Source organism: Theileria orientalis, chromosome 4 (assembly GCF_000740895.1).
Source record: "Theileria orientalis strain Shintoku DNA, chromosome 4, complete genome".
Classification (NCBI taxonomy): domain Eukaryota; phylum Apicomplexa; class Aconoidasida; order Piroplasmida; family Theileriidae; genus Theileria; species Theileria orientalis.
Genome location: NC_025263.1, coordinates 876,531 through 894,496, shown reverse-complemented (window position 1 = coordinate 894,496; position 17,966 = coordinate 876,531). Strand labels below are relative to the sequence as shown.

At 40.1% G+C, this 17,966-nt stretch overlaps 9 protein-coding genes across 9 annotated transcripts; 5 read left to right on the top strand and 4 right to left on the bottom strand.

Annotated features, from left to right (window-relative positions):
- Positions 1–6: 6 nt before the first annotated feature.
- On the top strand, positions 7–1,922 carry TOT_040000408 (conserved hypothetical protein; the record flags this gene model as incomplete). Its single annotated transcript, XM_009694038.1, has 2 exons — positions 7–120; positions 231–1,922. 2 exons carry the CDS (start codon positions 7–9, stop codon positions 1,920–1,922), a joined length of 1,806 nt encoding a protein of 601 aa, XP_009692333.1.
- A 235-nt stretch (positions 1,923–2,157) lies between these two features.
- On the top strand, positions 2,158–5,561 carry TOT_040000407 (DNA replication protein; the record flags this gene model as incomplete). The annotated part of the gene is made up of 9 exons (XM_009694037.1): positions 2,158–3,145; positions 3,182–3,310; positions 3,393–3,474; positions 3,506–3,664; positions 3,769–3,860; positions 3,893–4,027; positions 4,059–4,549; positions 4,664–5,177; positions 5,266–5,561. 9 exons carry the CDS (start codon positions 2,158–2,160, stop codon positions 5,559–5,561), a joined length of 2,886 nt encoding a protein of 961 aa, XP_009692332.1.
- A 136-nt stretch (positions 5,562–5,697) lies between these two features.
- Positions 5,698–7,985, top strand: TOT_040000406 (uncharacterized protein; the record flags this gene model as incomplete). The annotated part of the gene is made up of 15 exons (XM_009694036.1): positions 5,698–5,831; positions 5,866–6,094; positions 6,131–6,288; positions 6,322–6,358; positions 6,397–6,466; positions 6,497–6,590; positions 6,622–6,725; positions 6,767–6,914; positions 6,948–7,005; positions 7,046–7,144; positions 7,177–7,270; positions 7,302–7,538; positions 7,582–7,686; positions 7,721–7,829; positions 7,862–7,985. The coding sequence occupies 15 exons, from the start codon at positions 5,698–5,700 to the stop codon at positions 7,983–7,985; spliced, it is 1,800 nt and encodes a 599-aa protein (XP_009692331.1).
- Positions 7,986–7,992: 7 nt separating this feature from the next.
- On the top strand, positions 7,993–8,458 carry TOT_040000405 (uncharacterized protein; the record flags this gene model as incomplete). The annotated part of the gene is made up of 2 exons (XM_009694035.1): positions 7,993–8,289; positions 8,324–8,458. 2 exons carry the CDS (start codon positions 7,993–7,995, stop codon positions 8,456–8,458), a joined length of 432 nt encoding a protein of 143 aa, XP_009692330.1.
- A 169-nt stretch (positions 8,459–8,627) lies between these two features.
- Positions 8,628–8,885, bottom strand: TOT_040000953 (elongation factor subunit; the record flags this gene model as incomplete). Its single annotated transcript, XM_009694034.1, has 1 exon — positions 8,628–8,885. One exon carries the CDS (start codon positions 8,883–8,885, stop codon positions 8,628–8,630), a length of 258 nt encoding a protein of 85 aa, XP_009692329.1.
- Positions 8,886–9,601: 716 nt separating this feature from the next.
- Positions 9,602–10,451, bottom strand: TOT_040000403 (translation elongation factor EF-1 subunit alpha; the record flags this gene model as incomplete). Its single annotated transcript, XM_009694033.1, has 4 exons — positions 9,602–9,889; positions 9,925–10,048; positions 10,078–10,204; positions 10,235–10,451. 4 exons carry the CDS (start codon positions 10,449–10,451, stop codon positions 9,602–9,604), a joined length of 756 nt encoding a protein of 251 aa, XP_009692328.1.
- Positions 10,452–10,785: 334 nt separating this feature from the next.
- TOT_040000402 (uncharacterized protein) lies at positions 10,786–12,303 on the top strand (the record flags this gene model as incomplete). Its single annotated transcript, XM_009694032.1, has 10 exons — positions 10,786–10,815; positions 10,848–10,922; positions 10,953–11,094; positions 11,125–11,207; positions 11,240–11,308; positions 11,341–11,412; positions 11,443–11,828; positions 11,868–12,043; positions 12,081–12,153; positions 12,189–12,303. 10 exons carry the CDS (start codon positions 10,786–10,788, stop codon positions 12,301–12,303), a joined length of 1,221 nt encoding a protein of 406 aa, XP_009692327.1.
- A 1-nt stretch (position 12,304) lies between these two features.
- On the bottom strand, positions 12,305–13,722 carry TOT_040000952 (conserved hypothetical protein; the record flags this gene model as incomplete). The annotated part of the gene is made up of 5 exons (XM_009694031.1): positions 12,305–12,753; positions 12,878–12,968; positions 13,000–13,191; positions 13,224–13,482; positions 13,514–13,722. 5 exons carry the CDS (start codon positions 13,720–13,722, stop codon positions 12,305–12,307), a joined length of 1,200 nt encoding a protein of 399 aa, XP_009692326.1.
- A 259-nt stretch (positions 13,723–13,981) lies between these two features.
- On the bottom strand, positions 13,982–17,452 carry TOT_040000400 (myosin light chain kinase; the record flags this gene model as incomplete). The annotated part of the gene is made up of 4 exons (XM_009694030.1): positions 13,982–16,632; positions 16,664–16,972; positions 17,004–17,201; positions 17,233–17,452. The coding sequence occupies 4 exons, from the start codon at positions 17,450–17,452 to the stop codon at positions 13,982–13,984; spliced, it is 3,378 nt and encodes a 1,125-aa protein (XP_009692325.1).
- Between the last annotated feature and the right edge of the window lie 514 nt (positions 17,453–17,966).

Here is a 17,966-nt window from a genome sequence, read left to right as displayed (position 1 = left end):
ATCTTAATGGAGAAGTTCACTGTACAGTTCCACCCGTGCGAGAACCTGGACAACTACGTCAACAACTCCTACACTTACAGGCCGCTGTACACTCACCACTTCTTCACCAATGACGACAACGTGAGTTTCGTTAGAATTATATTAGGTATATATCCTTCCAAGTTAATCTGATACACCAGATGTACACAATTAGCCATGGTGCTTTTTTTCCTAAAATAACAGATTTTCAGAGCTCGGCAATCCAATGGGTCAGATATGACGTTTATTACATCGTAGATACCTTTGAGCTGTTCATCAAGGTGTCCGGCCAGCTGTACATGTCCAAGGACGAGAGTGAGATCAGAAAGGCGCTGTACGTGGTGTATAAGTCGATTTTCACACACATTCCGGAGCACACACTCATTTTAGACGAATCCACATTCAAACACCTGCTGTACATGAGGTCAGTGGGAACGAACCGGTTCATACCGCCCGGGAGAATCATCGTTGAGATTCCACTGGACAACTGCTCAATATTCCAGCTGAGGTACTGCGTATTCGAAGAAAACGCAAACTCGCCCACGAGCAGCAGCTCAACACCAGAGTATTCGAAGTATCACGGGAAGAGACTGCCCGGGGATGACGACGCGTACCCTGAGTTCTCGGACAAGTCGATATACTTTAGAAACACGCTCGACAGCGGCCACTTCGACGAGGAGCTGTACCACGAGTGCTACATGAACATCTCGCACAAGGGCAACTTCGACAACTGCCTAATCTACGACATCGTCAGGCACATAAACAGGAGCCGGAGGGACCGGCCGCGGCATGGGAGGAGGGCGTCGTTCGACAGACTCAACTTCTCGACGCCAGAAAACTTCGCGATCCTGCACAGGAGGTTGGAGTGGTTCTACCACTGGTTCATCGAGGGCGCCTCGAACATAAAAACGGACGCCAGGTGGTCAATATTCGTCCCAATGATCATCTTCACACACAACGTCGACAACGAGCACTCGCGCACCTCGAACCCAATCTCGAAGATGCTGACGTCGAACGAGGAATTTAAGAATTCTATCACGAACAGGGTCGAGGAGAAGAAGGAGGAGAAGGAGGAGAGCATCAGGCAGAAGATAATGCAGCAGCAGGTGGGAGTGATATCGGAGCTGGTCAACGTGAAAAACAGGAGGTCGCCGACGTCGAAGCTGGGCAGCTCGAACAAGCGCTACAGCGTCACGATCCTGGGCATGGTGACGGCGTACTACTTCTTCACAATCAACAAGGACAGGCTGCGCATCTCGCAGTTCATGATCTTCCCGAACTACAACGGCAAGGGCTTCGGACTCTGGGTGCTGGAGTTCATCTACAGGTTCGGCATCATGGACACGGGAGTGCGCGAAATAACCGTGGAGGACCCGACGAGCACGTTCATGGTGCTGAGGTACATCGTGGCGCTGAAGCTGTGCTTTGAGTCGACGCTGGTGGACCCGCACATCCTCTACGGCAACGAAAGGAACTCGCTGCGCATATTTAAGATCTTCGCCAAGGAGTCGTCGATACCCTCGAGGGAGCACATCTCCTCGATATGCAAGGAGAGCAAGAGCCACGCGGCGAAGCTGGTCGAGATACTGCAGCTGGCGAACATCCTGCCGAACCCGATCTCCACGGAGTTCTTCGTCAGTCGCCACTCGAACAAGAGGCAGAAGATGAGCAACATAGACGTGAAGCTGAGCCTGTTCGTGCAGTCGGACATGTACATGGACTTCTTCGACAAGCTCAAGAGCAAGATTAAGTTCGAGGAGCTGAAGACGACGGGCATCAAGAGCAAGGCGGAAAAGGGCTCCCCGAACAAATACGTACATTCAGTAAGTTTGAGTGGAATGACGCTTTTCAGGTCGACACACTTTTGGACCACATGTGCAACGAGACGATATCGGGATACATAAGAGCCATCAACAAGCTTAGAAAAATATTTCCGAAGGAATAAATCACGACAATCTGAAAAATCACTTTAAACCGGGGTGTTGGGATACTACACATACATATTCATCATTACCCTTTTTTAATATTTTTAAATCGCAGAATAAATAACATATGTTTATGATTTAAATGGAATTTGTAAATTAATTGTGTGTATACGTAAAGTAAGAGGAATAAATGCGTTGATGTTGATAATGGAAAATGAGGGGATTTAATAGCTTTAAGCTCGACACATCATTGCCTTCCCTACAGGAAGATGATTTCTATTTTTTAAATAAGAAGCTTCCACCGTTTGGGGAAAAGGAAAGTGTGTCGTTGAAGAAGGCGGCCCTGATAACTAACATACTCAAGAGCCCATTGAGAGAGTATATGGAAAGCTTCCTCGATTATTTCATTAATGATTACGATTCAATACTGCAATGCATGAATTATCTGTCGATAAAGCCGGCCAACGATAAGTCGCTGTTAAAATCGAACCCGAACGCATCGAAGAATACATACACATCACTCAAGTCAATAATAGAAGACTTCGATGATCAACTATTTCAAGCCGAGAACAGAGAGATCCCATACAACGCCTCTCCATACCATTTGACATCGCAAAACAATCACCCCTCAGTAAAAAGGACCATTGAAGACCTCGGTGTGTATGAATCGATGATAGGAACATCGCAGCTGAACGACATAACAAAGATGATAGATGATGAACTGCAGGGACATTACTACAAAGTAAATAACTATCAAGGGTTCTATTTGGATGTGACGAAGGTAATACTGAATTCTCCAAAACTAGGAGCGCACCTTTTAGGAGCACCTCAGATAATACTGGCCATATTGGACTACATCATAATTCCACACTTATTCACGTCAATAGAGTCGCTGGTTAAGAAGCATAATGAAAGTGATGTGTATAAGCTGATGGAGTTGGGGAAACAAGTGCCGTCAGATATAGGAAGGACCACAGCAAATGATGTGTTGACGACCCTGAAGGATTCCTATACACATAGAAGTAGCCACACATATGAGCAGATTTACGGGGAGGATTCGTCAAATCGGTTCATATTTCACATATCAACAAGGCTTAAAAACATACCTCCAACATCGGATGTATTGAAGTACTCAGTTGAAGATATATCAGACAACGATGTAGGAAACATAGTGGTGTTGACAGCAACAGTAGTATTAGCAGGTATTTTAAAAGCTGATACATAAATATTAAATCAAGGAGTACTGAGTATAATCGAGGAAGAAAGAGAGTACATATGTAAAAATTGCCAAAACTCATTTATATCGAAGTCGACTCCAGAGTCATACCTATACACATCGCAATTTAAGTGTCCATGTTACATAGAAGGTACATTGTAATTACAGTATTAATTATATAGTTACACATAAGTGGAAATGCTATCTTATAAATGTGTATAAAACATAATCAGGAACGTTCCCAAAACTGAGGTGTGATGGAACGGATTTTATAAAAGGACAATACTACAGGAGATCAGACTACCAGGAGATAAGGTGAGTTACAAGAATGATAGTAATATTACAGATGCCAGACAATATTTAACACTGATGCGAATATCAATACGTTGTCAGTGATACCAGTAGTCTTGAGGAGAGAGATCGCAGGAACGTGCTTCCCAGGAGATACAGTACACATATCAGCATTTGTAAAGAGGAGATGGTTTAGACTTAAATATGGAGAAAGGTAAATTGAAAATAAGTTTGTTTGACTGTTAATTTTTGGTTTGCATTATTTCTAAAATGCCGTATCACTGACCTTATTACGCAAATAAATCATAATCATGCAAGGTGTGAAACTGAACTGTTCCTGGACTGTATAAACATAGAAAGAGTAAACTGGAAAAGCATAAGTGGAATTGATAATTATTTGTACTTTCAAGGTATTAAACATTAATAATTATTCTTATTATAGCAACATTGTATGACAACTACTGGAGGTTTAACAGAATCAATGAAGTGCTGTCAAGAAGTACAATAATTAAATCGATGTGCCCAGAACTGATAAATCTGGACAATGCTAAATTGGCACTCCTATTAACACTGATAGGTGAGTCTGAATAGTCATTACTTTTGAACAGGTGGATTTAATGAAGACTCGGATTCGGATCATAAGGAGAATAGATGGTCTAAATACAGTCTAGATAAGAAGAACAAAATAAAAAATTACGATTCGTTTAAAGAAATGAAGAAAAAAGGTAACAATAACATTTTTGCTTCAAAAAATAAATATTTAGGATCGAGAACTCAGTGCCATATTTTATTTGTTGGAGATCCAGGAACAGGGAAGTCGCACCTGTTGAAATATGCAACGAAAATATCGTACAGACATGTGTCAGTGATAGGTAAGCGGATTCTTTATATAAATAATAAACGTGCAGGGACGAATTGCACATCAGTGGGACTGACGTGTACAGTAGTGAAGGATGGCCCAGAAACAATGTTAGCAGCCGGAGCACTAGTACTAGCATCAGGAGGAATATGTTGCATAGATGAGTTCTCAACAATAAAGAACGATGATAAATCATGCCTGCACGAGGCAATGGAACAGCAAGTAATATCAGTGGCAAAGGTAAAGATGATATTTATGATTGTGAATACATATTGGTGTTTATACAGTTATATAATATACACACTAGGTATATACATACTTTAAGTTACATTGTGTGTATAAAATCAAGTATAGGCTGGACTTAAGTGTACGTTAAACTGCGAATGCACAATAGTAGCAGCCACCAACTGTAAAATGGATAAGAATAAACGAGGAAGTAAAGCGGAATTTGAGTTGTGTGAACATGAGCAAATAATGAACGTGGATACTCCACTGCCGCTATTGACAAGATTTGACCTTATAATAGTATTCAGAGATAATTCCACAGAGGATCTTAGCATGGGAGACTACCTCTTGAACGATATGCATAATGCAAGCAATAAGAGCATATGTGATATTACGTCGCTGGACTGGTCCTCAGACAACACAATCAAAAACTATATCCAGTTTGTGCGAGAAAACATATTCCCGTCGATGCCAAACTCGTGCAGACTCATCATAGATCGGTATTACTACATGCTAAGGCAAAAGTGCTACGACAACTCGTACTCAGGAGGACCCACAGTGAGGACAGTAGAGAGCATAGTAAGACTGTCCCAGGCACACGCGAGGCTGATGTTCAGAAACACAGTTAAAGTATTTGACGTTGGTAAGTGAAGTAATAAGGATGATAGAGTAATTAACGTAATGTGTGACTTAACTAGCCTTTTAAAAAGAAACCTTGAGATGTTATTTAGTCTCAGTGATTTTGATGATGGAGTTCGGTCTCCAGGGCATGAGCATAGGTTGTAAAACCTCAAGCGACCAAACAATAGATAGAACAGGACTCTTTCAGGACATGAGAACAATGTATTACCAATATGTGAAGGGTAGAGGGGATGAACTCTATACAGATTGTGTGAAAGAATACAAGATTCCAAACGGAATAGTGGATCAGGATATGTACGACCATTTCGAAACACTGTTGCTAGATAGACTAAAACTGAGAAGGTCAGATGACGACAGTGAAGAAATAGTAAATTCCGACTATTGAAAGTGTAAAATACAAATTAATAATACATATACATTCCTTACATAACATCTTACACATTTTATGAAAACTTAATATAAATGGTATAAAAACCATTGTAAATTATTAAAAAAATTTATTAATATATTTTTTACTAAATATGTACAATATTATCAACTTGATGAAATGTTTTAGCATTAACGAAAATAAAATAATAAACTCGATAAGATTTTCAAATACAGTACTAATTACCACTAATATCTGTATAAAATCGCAAAAAAGATCCTTTACAAGGTAAATTTATATTTTTTATTTATTAATTCTTCAGAGAATCTAATCAGTTATCTGAATTACAACAGACCAAAGATTCCTCATCATTTGTTCCATCAAAGACCAATTTTACAAACGAGTGTTTAAAAATAGACCATCAAGTAGTTGATATAATGGATGATGATTCTGTTTCAAGAATAGGTGTATTAACTACTGAAGAATTTCTATCGACAAAGCGTACAAACCTAATAAGAAAGGAAGAATACGACAATTTGAAGCCACATGAGGTTAGAAACAATTGGAAACATATTTTAATGATTTAGGTTAAAAAATATATAACATCCAAGGGTGATGGATACTACACATTTGATAAAACTAGGACGGTAGATTCGCCTAATCCCTTGAAAATACCTAAATACAAAACACTAGTTGAAAATTCAAGGATGTTTCCAAATAAAAATACACCTTATGAATTAACAGAGTAAGAATTAGTATGTATTTAAATGTTATTCAGGAAAGGAAGTAACGATAATCTACTGTTTCAAAATGAAGTACGATGATACGTACACACATCTATAAATACATTCAGAAAATATACGATAAATCAAATGAAGAGTATTATAAATCGTTTTTTAAGGATAGAGAACGAGTTTTCGATGGTATATTAATTTAATTAAATTAAATTATAGGCTATGGTAAACAATTAAAGTTAATTGAAAAGAAAATAATTAATGAAAATGAACATAATGGAAATAGAACAAGAATATCTCCACAGAAATACTGGTAATAAAATTATAATCATTATTTGATATAGGATTAAACCAAATTATGTATCTCCAGAAAGGAAAGAAATAATGGAATTGAACTCATTTGATTTAAAATTTGTAATGATGAATGAAGCAAAAGAGTATTCAAAAGGTATCAAAGTCACACATTTAATAAAATAAAAACATAATTAGGTAATATCATAAATGATAATACATGGGACTCTTTGTTGGATAGAGTAATAGCACTGCACAAAGGATCTAATATAAGGACACTCTTGAGATATATGCATTCTGTATCAATACCAAGAGTGACTAATCCCAAAGTTAAATCATTAATAGAGTATGGTCATTAAATCTAACGACTAATGTGTAGCATTATATACAAGAGGAAACATGAAATGAAGCCAAAGCACTACGTGTATCTATTTCAAGTATGTTGGCGACAGTGTTAACACATCTCATGACATATAGGCACTGAGTAGGTTGAAGATACGGGACCAGAGACTGACCGATGATTTGTATGAAATGATGCTGTGCTGGCCAATACTAAGAAACAACTTCATAATAAAGGTGGGATAAACTAATAAATCTGACTATTTTAGGCTGCAAATAGTCTATCGAAGCTAGAGATGGTCGATAACCTACTCGTAAACCCGCTGAAGGAAACACTCAGTAACAGAATTAATGACTTGTCAGGTAACAAGTATGCCAATTAGACGCCTAATAGGAAGAGAGTGTAGAAGAATTAAGCCGATAACAATCATGGAGATGTTCACAGATGATATGACGGTCGATTTTTTACAGAGATGCGAATACTACAAGAGTTACTTTGGGGACTCACCGAGAAACATGGGATTGATAGAGTTGTACTTGAGGCTGCTTAAGCCAAGTGTGTACAACAACTTAAACAAATCGACAAAACAGTTCCTAGCAGACCTAAGAGAGTACAGGAAATCAAATAAAGGTGAGGAGCCATTATGAGTTATTAATATTAACTATGATTGTAGAGTTGCAATATGACGAAAGGGAGGTGTCAATATCGCCAGAGCATGAAGATGTCAGTAGAATCCTCGATAAAATGAATGTAAAGCATCAAAACTGCATACCGGCAGGTAGTGTTGATGTTTTAATATCAAATATTAATAGGCCAAATTACACTTGACATATTTGAACCAAGTACAAACACTGTGATTGAGGTGAACAACAAATACCAATATTACGACGGAACAATGAAGTTAACGTCTCTGGCAAAACGGTAAAAATTTAAAAACGATAATAGTGTCTTAGAAGGCACGATATGATATCGGCAATGGGATTTAGGCTCTTCCACATACCTTACAGGTGGTGGAACATGTTGGAATCCGACGAGAACAAAATTGAACAAATAAAAAAAATGTTTATAAATTTGTAAAATATACATGAATGTGATCAGACAGTTTATATCAACTAATGTTTTAAGATTTAATTCCTCTCATGCTCTGGTTAAAAGGTGTGTGTATGCAACTAAGGCCAAACAGACTAAAAAACAACAGACGAACGTAAAGGTAGACCAATCTCCTTCCGATGAGGCTGAAGAGCACATCTTTAACATCTACGCTTCAATCAATCAGGACCACGAGCTTCTCCCTGATGAAGCCTACCCTAAGTGGCTCTGGGACCTCGACAAACCTGACAAATCATACGGAGAACTCATACAGATGTTCGTATACGGGAAGGTATTTTCATCTGCACGACCAATACCGTGTTTAGGACATTGAGAAGTCCAAGATGGCCGATTACAACAGGTTCCGCAGACTTCACAATCGGTACATGATTAAGCTAAACAACATCAGACTCCAAAAAAGGCGCAAGCTGACCTTCAGCACCCACATGTGGGACGTTTAAATCGCTATTGTTTGCTACTTGTCATTCCAATAACCTTCTAACCCTCGTCACTACGTCTTAGTTAACCTAGCTAGTGTGTACCCATACAACCGAGTGGCTACTCCATATACTGCGTACAATGGGCTAACACGTAATTTATCTACCACATAGCGTGCTTTCAACTCATTCGTTACTCTGTTTTCAAGATCTCTAGCACCTTTCCGATTCCTATCGTCTTGTCTTCGTCTCTGAGTGTGAACCTTCCTAATTGTGGACAGAACGAGAACGACTCCAGACACGATGGCGGCGTGATCATCAGGTGGGCGGTGACAATTGTGTTGTTTGACACGAAGACGGGGTTGGGCTTCTTCCTTTTCGTCGCCTTGTCCACCGTCTCGAGCAGCTTTACGAACTTAACTTCGGCTGCCACGCAGTGTGCGTGGAACATACAGTAGTAGCCTGAGGATATGAGCGGCCTGTGCTCCAGCAGGTCAATCACTGATATGAGTGCCGTGAACTCGACTACAATTGGACACAGCGACTCCAAGTTACACAAAACTGACCCCTTAGTGACATTTTCATCGTCTGAGCATGACAGCCTTATCTGCAAGGGCATTTAACAAGGGTTATATACACACCAATATATAAAATAGACTAAAATGTAAATAACCAATAACATGGAGCCTATTTTGTACTCAACTCACCCTTATGTTTTCTCCCACCTTTGCGTACGCGTACTCTTCACTCTCGAAGTAGATGTTTGCTATTTTAGTCTTCGACTTGTTCGGCAGTATTACGCAACTCTGACCGCTCCTCACTATTCCCGATTCCACCTTTCCCAGACAGATAACTCCGTTGTCCTTGTAGCTATCGATCACTGGTATCCTGAGTGGCGCGTTCTCGTCCGACTCTCTCGTGGGCACGCTGTCGAGCAGTCCGAAGAGCGTCGGCTTCGACGTGTCGTACCATGCTGCATTTTTGTTGTAGTGTTTATACTTTACATCTGAGACGTGGTCGAGCAGGTTCTGGCCCAGTAGGCCAGATATTGGCACGAAGCTCAGGTCCTTGCCCTCTGTAAATCCACACGTCTTCAGGAACGGCTTAAGTTTCTTCACGATGCTGTCGAACCTTTCCTTTGACCAGTCGCACGTTGGCTCGTCCATTTTATTGATTGCTACTATCAGGTAGCTTACTCCTAAAGACGTTAAGACTCACACATGAAGCAATACCTAGTGTTTTCGCCAGAAGTGCGTGTTCTCTCGTCTGTCCTCCTCTCTCAAAGCCCGTTTCAAACTCTCCCTTCCTTGCTGATATGATGAGGACTCCGCAGTCCGCCTGTGTAGCTCCTTCTATCATGTTCGGCACATAGTTCCTGTGACCTGGCGCGTCCAAGATCGTAAATCTTCTGTTTGGCGTCTCCATCTTTGCTCTACCGACTTCTATCGTCTTTCCCTATTTTAAAAATTGATCATTATCATGTTCGTTACCCTTTCGCGTTCTTCTTCGTTTGTGTCCATTATAAATGCTAAAAACCAACTTTCTCTGTTCTTATCCTTTGCTTCCTTTCCGTACTTTTCAATTGTACGTTCATCCACGTATCCAGATAAGTACCTAAATCAAATTAACAATAGTTGACATACAGTATATTTCCACAGGTCGTCGACTTCCCAGCATCTATGTGTCCAATGAACACAATATTTATGTGTGCTCTAGAATCCGGAGGAGGCAGAGATGATTCCTTTGTTTCCTTCTTTTTAAGTGTGGCCTCTGTATGATTTATATACATATCTGACTAACCTTTATTGGAATCGCTCTGTTGACTATCGCTATCTTCATCGAAATCAACTTGCTGATCTTCCGAAATCTTCAAAGATTCCATTGCGTCAGCGCAAGAATCACCTGGTGAGTCAACTTCAACATCCAACCACGAACTACTAGGCTTAAACTCAGTAGCGTTTGGGTTAAATTTAAAGGCTGAACTAGAATCGTGATTTTCATTTAAATCGGAATCCATTTTAAAACAAAGTTTTAAATAACGATATTTGTATAATTGAAGTTGGTTTCAATTTTAATGTTGTGTAATATGTATTTCAATTTTAAAATACATTTGATAAATAATTAGTATAGAAACATATAATAAAAATTTATTTTATTTTTGTATAAAATAAAATCTGTTTAAAATTAGAAACATAATAATTGGGTACTGAGTATCGGGAGTACTAAAGTAATAATACATATTTTGTTTCGTTTTCCATTTTATTTATTATACACCCTGATATTAATTATTCACAATTTTATCATTTAACACACAAACTTAACTTTGCTTTTAATTTAATATAATTTTAACAATGACTATACCAAAGGAATTTGAATGCCCGGTACTTGAATTATTCTTTATAATTCTTCTTAGATTTGTTTGAATTTATTATTTAAGCCAGTAACGACTTCTTGCGGACACAATTTCTGTAAACAGTGTATCGATAAGGTACGATATATTTTATTCATCATCATATAGACTCTTCTCGTTACTCAAAACTGTCCAATTTGTAAATTACAACTGACCAATGATTATTCTCCTAATTTGTTGCTGGTTCAAATCATAAATGAGAGGTTTCCTGAAGAAATTAACTCAAGATATACCTTTACGATTCCTCCAGGTAAAACGAGTACCATAAATTAACATGTAGATACAACCTCTGATGCTGATTCAACTGCGGTAGAGAATAAAGTTTTCGTTCCTATGTATTTCCTTAATTTTTATGAGCCGCCGGTATGTTATAATCTGCAAACAATATAGTACAGCTGTTTGAGGGAAATAGAAACATCGTCATAGACAAACTGAAAGAATATAGGATGCTACAATACGCCTTAGTACGCACGTTTATAAATTATCACGAATACAGGCAAATGGATCAAATATTATACTCGCAAAGAAGTATTTAAATAAAACAGTTCCAGTAGGGACCCTTGTAAAGGTAAGAAATATATGTTATTAAAATTCCCAGATCACCTCGAATATGATAGGGACGATCAACGACAGTAACCCCCGACTACCACTAACAGTGGAAGTGTCAGTACTAGATCGTGTTAAACTTAAGCTCCCAGCAACACTCACAGACTTCAATTTTTACCACTGCGACTATGTTCCGTTCACCGACAAGTGGATATTCACAAAGACTAGGGAAACTGAACTAAACGTAACGGGATCAGAAAGAACAATTTACGACGAACTTAGCACACTAGAAGACAATATAAACAAGTTCTGTAAAAATTATGACACTATCGTTGAAGCTTTGAGGAAGCTGAAGAACATGAACAATGACTTGACAGGATATAACAGATATTTCGCCTCAACGATCCTGATAAATACGTGTATTATACTGCTTAAGAGGTAATGCAGTAGCTATTGAATAATCAATAATTTGATTAGGCAGCTGCACAGTGGACAGAAGTCACTAAGAGCGAGATTTGAATCAATTTACGGCTCACTGCCAATTCTGGCGGACTCAAGCCCACAAACTAAAAAACTTGAGAGTCTATCTTTGTATTTATCAAAGGTGGTCTTGGCGAGCACGAAGACGAAATGGGAGTGGTATTCACTGGAAGGTGAGTTAAGGAGACTCTCTGACTAAAATTGATGTAGATACCTTCGAAAGGCTAATTAGAATAGCAGAGTTAATAGCGCAGTCTAGAGATAGGAACGTATTGAACCTGAAGTAAGTATCATTGAGTAAACGCGATTACACAGGAGGTCGACGATGCTGTCGGAGCTCGCAAACTCAGTTGACCCGGTGATATCGAGCGTGGTGTTCATCCTGGTACTGTTCATCGCACCGAGGCTGTACCGCAAGCTTGCCTACCGCTAATTTAATTCACGTCTATTTGCAGCTCGTTGTGTATGACCGGTATTACGTTGTTTGCGCCAGCGCAGTTGAACTTGTACAACAACTTCGAGTTGTCGAGAGAGCACATGTAAACGCCTATTTTAGATAGGTTGTTGCCAGAGGCAATTTTAGTTATTGAGTCCAACATTGAGTTGGTGAGCCTCCAGCAGTGAGAGACGTCGATCAGCGATAGCTTCGAGAGGCTGGACAGCAGCTTAATCAGAAACTCGTTGTTAATAGTCCTGAAAGAAGTGGGAGTGATAAAACGTTCGTACCCGCATTTGGTAAGCTTGAGTCTGGACAGCATGGTGAGATTGTTGCAAATTGCGTCAACGACGCTAGAAGTGACGGCGGACTCAGAAACGTCCAAAACGGAAATGTTGGTACAAGAAGTGACAATGTTAACGAGAGTTTCAGCATCCACCGGGAGTCCTAAAAATCCAGTGACACTGTCATTAATTACGAATGCGAGAACACAATCCATGCATATACAACTAATGTCGCATATGCTAGGATAATTTGACGATCATATTGGCAAGTAGCACGTGAGTATTACCTATGTGTAGCTCCTCCAACGCAGTCAACTTGGAAATAAGGTTGAATTCGCCAACCTCGATGCCAGTACATCCCCTAATGTCGAGAGACTTCTACGATGATTTTATGAGCTATTAAGCGTACGAGCGTGCTTGCAATATTGATCAAGGGCGATAGCGATTTAACGCCAATGTAGTTATGCAACTGGAGCTTTTGCAGCTTCGGAAACAGGATCCTGGTATTTCCATTCACCTGAGTGTTAAACAAATAGTCCAACACGTTGGCGGTGTTCTCGACGGGAATGTCGGAGCGTTTGAGGAATCCAAAGAGCAGAGTCTGAAAATCGGTGGAGCAAAAGATGCACGTACCTTCAGATTAGGGTTATACGACCCGAAAACCTTATAATTTACATTCTTACAGTTGTACAGGTCCAAATTTAAAAGATTCCTCCCAATGATGGGAAGAAAACTGTGTAACGATTTATTGCTAATATTGTTACAGTGCCGCATATACAGCGAATTCAGCGACTTAAAGTAACCAGACTGCATCAGTCTAGACAGATATTGTACAGATGTGTCGTTCCATTTGCTCCAACCGCTGACGTTGAGAGTGGTGATGTTGAATGAACTGAAAGAAAGCTGTTAAGTGGCACAGATACCTGAAGATTGTTTTAAAAATAGACTTCGAATCGATTGAGTATTTTTTGGTGTTTGCGATGTTGATCTCCCTCCTCAATCCCCTTGTTGTTCTACAGAAATACCGCGACAGTGGCAGAAATTCTCTGGGAGAGTAGGAAATGATAATTTTTAAAACATCCGGAGGAATATCTGAGATATTAATTGACCGTTCCCTCTTTCTTTTATACATATTACAAATATATTAAAAATGTGCCAATGTTTTAACACCTATTACAAATATGAGGGCATTCCATATACACATATGCTTTGTTAATTTTATCAGTTTACTCTTTAGCAACTTTTATTAATATTTTAGTATACATTTTATCAATTTATCAAAATGTCAATTTTTATTAAAATCCTATCATAATTATTTGTATAATATACGTTTAGCCCTCTGCTAGCTGTACGCGTACGATACTTTGGCGCGTGAATCACATTAAGTTGCTCTACTCGTTTACAGTTTCCAGCTTCAGCACCGTCGATATGCCGCGCTTGTTCGAGTCGTCCGAGTCCGGTTCCTTCTCCGCTATGATGTCGCTCTTGTACTCCACGTTCTGCAGCTTATTCAGGTTCCTGTTGCAGCTCTCCGAGTAGGGCAGCACGAATGTCGTGTCCGTCGTGTTCCGCAGCGACTGGTAGAACTCGTCCGACTCCCCGTGGTGCGCCATCATCGTCACCGACGGCGAGTCGTGGTTCACCGCCACGAAGTTCTTCACCCAGATGTGGTTGAGCGCCTCGAAGACTGAGACTCGCTTCGCAGGGTCGATCTCGAGCAGCTTCCTGATCAGGTCCTTCGCGGATGAGGAGACTCCTCTCCAGATTGAGCCGTCGAAGGTCACCTTGTAGTGCTCCCAGATGTGTATCGTGTGCGACTTTTTGATCGCGAACGGCAGCCTTCCTCGGATCAGCAGGTACATGATAACTCCTATCGACCACACGTCCGACTTCTGGTTGTAGCCCTGCATCGTGAGCACCTCGGGCGCCACGTACGCCAGCGTCCCGCACGGCTGCGTCAGTATGTCGTTGGGGCTGCAGAGCGTCGAGAGTCCAAAGTCCGTCAGCTTGATCGAGCCCGACTCGCTCCTGTCTGTGAGCAGCAGGTTTTCCGGCTTCAGGTCCCTGTGTATGATGCCGCACTTGTGCAGGTACGCCACCGTCTTCAGCAGCTGCGATATTATCCTGTGCGTGTGCTCCTCCGAGAGCCTGTGCTCCGAGTGCAGCAGGTCGTATAGCTCGCCGCCGCGCACCAGCTCCATCACGATGTACAGGTGGTCCTTCATGTCAATTATGTCCTTCAGGTATATGACGTTGTTGTGCTTCAGCAGTTTCAGGATTGAAATTTCACTTCTCAGCAGTTCCCGCTCCTGGTGTGTGATCTTCGTTTTGTCGATGATCTTCACTGCGTACTCTTCGCCCGTCTCCTTGTAGATTGCTCTGTATACGATGCTGAACTTGCCCTGTCCCAGCTGTTCGCATATTTCATACATCGAGGAGAGCACCTGCTGCTTCATTGCGTGCCTCAGCACTTCTATCCAGTCCAGGAACTCCTCCATCGTCTCCACGTAGAAGTCTCTCCTCGAGAACTTGTTGCCCTTGTGGCATATTGAGAATCCGTACTTGTCTCCGATCTGCCTTTTTCTCAGCGTGTCCAGGTAACATCCTTCCAGGAATATGCATCCTCGCGGCCTCGTGCTTCCCTTATCCTTGTAGTAGTACAGTATGTTTCCCACCAGCACGTAGTACCTAGACTTCCACTGGTGCAGAGTCTTCCCGATTTTATACATGAGTCCCGACTTCGTCGTCACGTTAAAGTTAATGTTTTTGTTAAGTGCGTCAGCTGCTGCCTTTGATGACTTCAGCGACATCGCCGAGGCGTTAAACTGTGTTCTTGTCTTCGCGTCTATCGACCCGTTAGTTGTCACTCCGTTCGAGGCTATTGATAATCCGTTCAACGAGTTTTGCTGCTTCGAGAGCGTCGGCAAGTTAAAGATGTCGTTGAAGCTCCAACAGCATATCCAACACGACTTAAACACTCCCAGGTCGCTCTCCGCTGACGACTTGCAGTTTGAGCACTTTATGTATACGTTGTTGCACTCGATGTGTAGTGAGAGTGCGTTGTGCTTCGTGTAGCAGACTGGGCACATCAGGAACGGCGTTTTGCAGTTCGGGCACGCGAATATCTCGTACATGAACTTTTCCGAGTCCATTGTCTGCGTCGATTCCTCCGTCTGCGACGTCTTCGTCGCCATCAGCTTCTCCTTGTCCACGCCCGTGTTAATGTTTTTCATGTGCTCCAGGAGCTCGCTGCTCACCACCGTGTTCAAGTGATTCTCCAGTGGGTAGAACAGGTGCTGGTCCTTCACCAGGAAGATGTGGTAGATCGTCCTGATCGTTATGTCGTCCAGGTTGATGCTCTGCTTAGTGTAGTCCGACGTTATCGACTTCCCGAACTCCGTCGACGACTTATAGTTGAAGTCGTACTTGTTTTCCAAAAAGGACTCGGTGCACTCTCTGTCGTGGTGGAACGCGTGCCCCTGCAGCCCCCAGACCTCCTCGTGCAGGCACTCTGAGAACATCGCCAGTATCGACTCATTTTTTTCCAGCCACGCCTTGAACATCTGGAAGGTCAGGCATCCCGTTTCGTCGAACTCGCACTCCTCGAATATCTGGTCGACCAGGGTCTCCAAGTCCAGGTTCGTGTTATCGAATCCTTGCTGTCCTTCGTTTTCCTGTATGATCGACATAACTACCAGCGACGAGGGGTCATCGTGATGCGACAGTGTGTTTATCTCCGACATCTCAGCCTCGTTCCAACTCTCGTGTGATGAGTTTGAGCTAACGAACGATTTGTTAAACTCGTCGTTTGACTCCGATGAGTTAGACGAATCAGTCTCATAGCTCTCCCATTTCAACTTATACTTATCCAACTTAAAATCGCAGTTCCTCTCCGTTTTATTTGTTTTTGAAAACGACTTTGACCTCATTGGCGTTAAAACTTTACCAGCATGATTTGGCTGACATGGTGTGCAATAATTAAACAGCCCATTTGCTTCATCCGAATAGTACCTATTCAAATATGCTGATAGCGACATCGTATCTAAAAATATTTGTTTTTCCCTTTTGCTTACCGTGTGAAAAGTCTGATACTGATTTCGATATTTTATCACATACTGAATTCTTCTTGTCCGTCTTTACTATCGACACGTCAGTGTATGACGATTGTCTCGACGCGTTCGACTCGTTCGAAGACGCTAAAATATAATAATAAGGGCCTATCTTACTCTTAAAGGGCACGTAATTATTGTTTGCTGGTGTGTTTGCTATTCGAAAATCCTTTTCATTTTCATATAGCAGTTGAACTGAATTAAATGAGATTCGCTTGTGAACTCTGTCGAGCATTTTAAGATTCCTGTTCCTTGCGTTAAATCTCGAATCCGCTATGTCGACATATTATTATTTAAGACTCACCATTGTTTATTGACGTGTATAGGTACTTTGTAAGCTGCGGAAAGTTCGATAGCATCGCCAGGAGCTCGAACTTGTGGATAAGGTTGTCATTATTCAAGTCAAAAAGCTTAAACAACACGTAAATCTTCTCCGTTCTGGTCCCTCTACATGACACAGATATGCCAATTAAAAATTCATCCAATTCGACTGATCCAGAATCTAAATATTAAATTAAATTTGTAGAACATACAGTTGATATCAAATTTTCTAAAAAGCTGTTCTCCCCAAAGACCAGGAAGATTAAAGTACTGTAAAAATGTTTCTTTATCTATTCCCGCAGACGTAGATCTGCTAGATAACTCTTTAAATATTTTATGTAGCACTTCCAATTCATTCTGGTCAAATTTACGTATACAGTCCTTGATATATTTATTTTTGGTGAGATGATCCTTAGAAAAGGAAGTTCCCATGTTAAAACAAATTTTAAGATGTTATAAAGGAGTTAAATTATAACAAATTTGTATACATGGTTAAAAATGAAAATAATATATAATTATCCAATAAAGATAAAAAACAATAAAATATATTATACAAATGATTTGAAATATTCAAAATTGCGATTTAATTTAAAACAGAAAAGATAAATTCATTTTTAAATAATATAAATGATAAAAATTTTAAATATTGTGTAGGAGCACACGTGATTCACATAATAATTAATTTAATCAAATTTATCCATTATTTAAATGAATACATAAAAATAAACCGTAAAGAATAAATAAAAGTTTATAAAATAGTTATAAATAAAAAAATTAATGATCGATAAATTCATTATACAATCGTATATTTTTATATATATATTAAGATCATTATAAAATTTAATAAACATTATTTATAATTATATATAAAATAATATAATCATTTAACAAAATATATTTTATAAAATTTTTACACATATGTTAAACCTCATTTAATCACAATTTT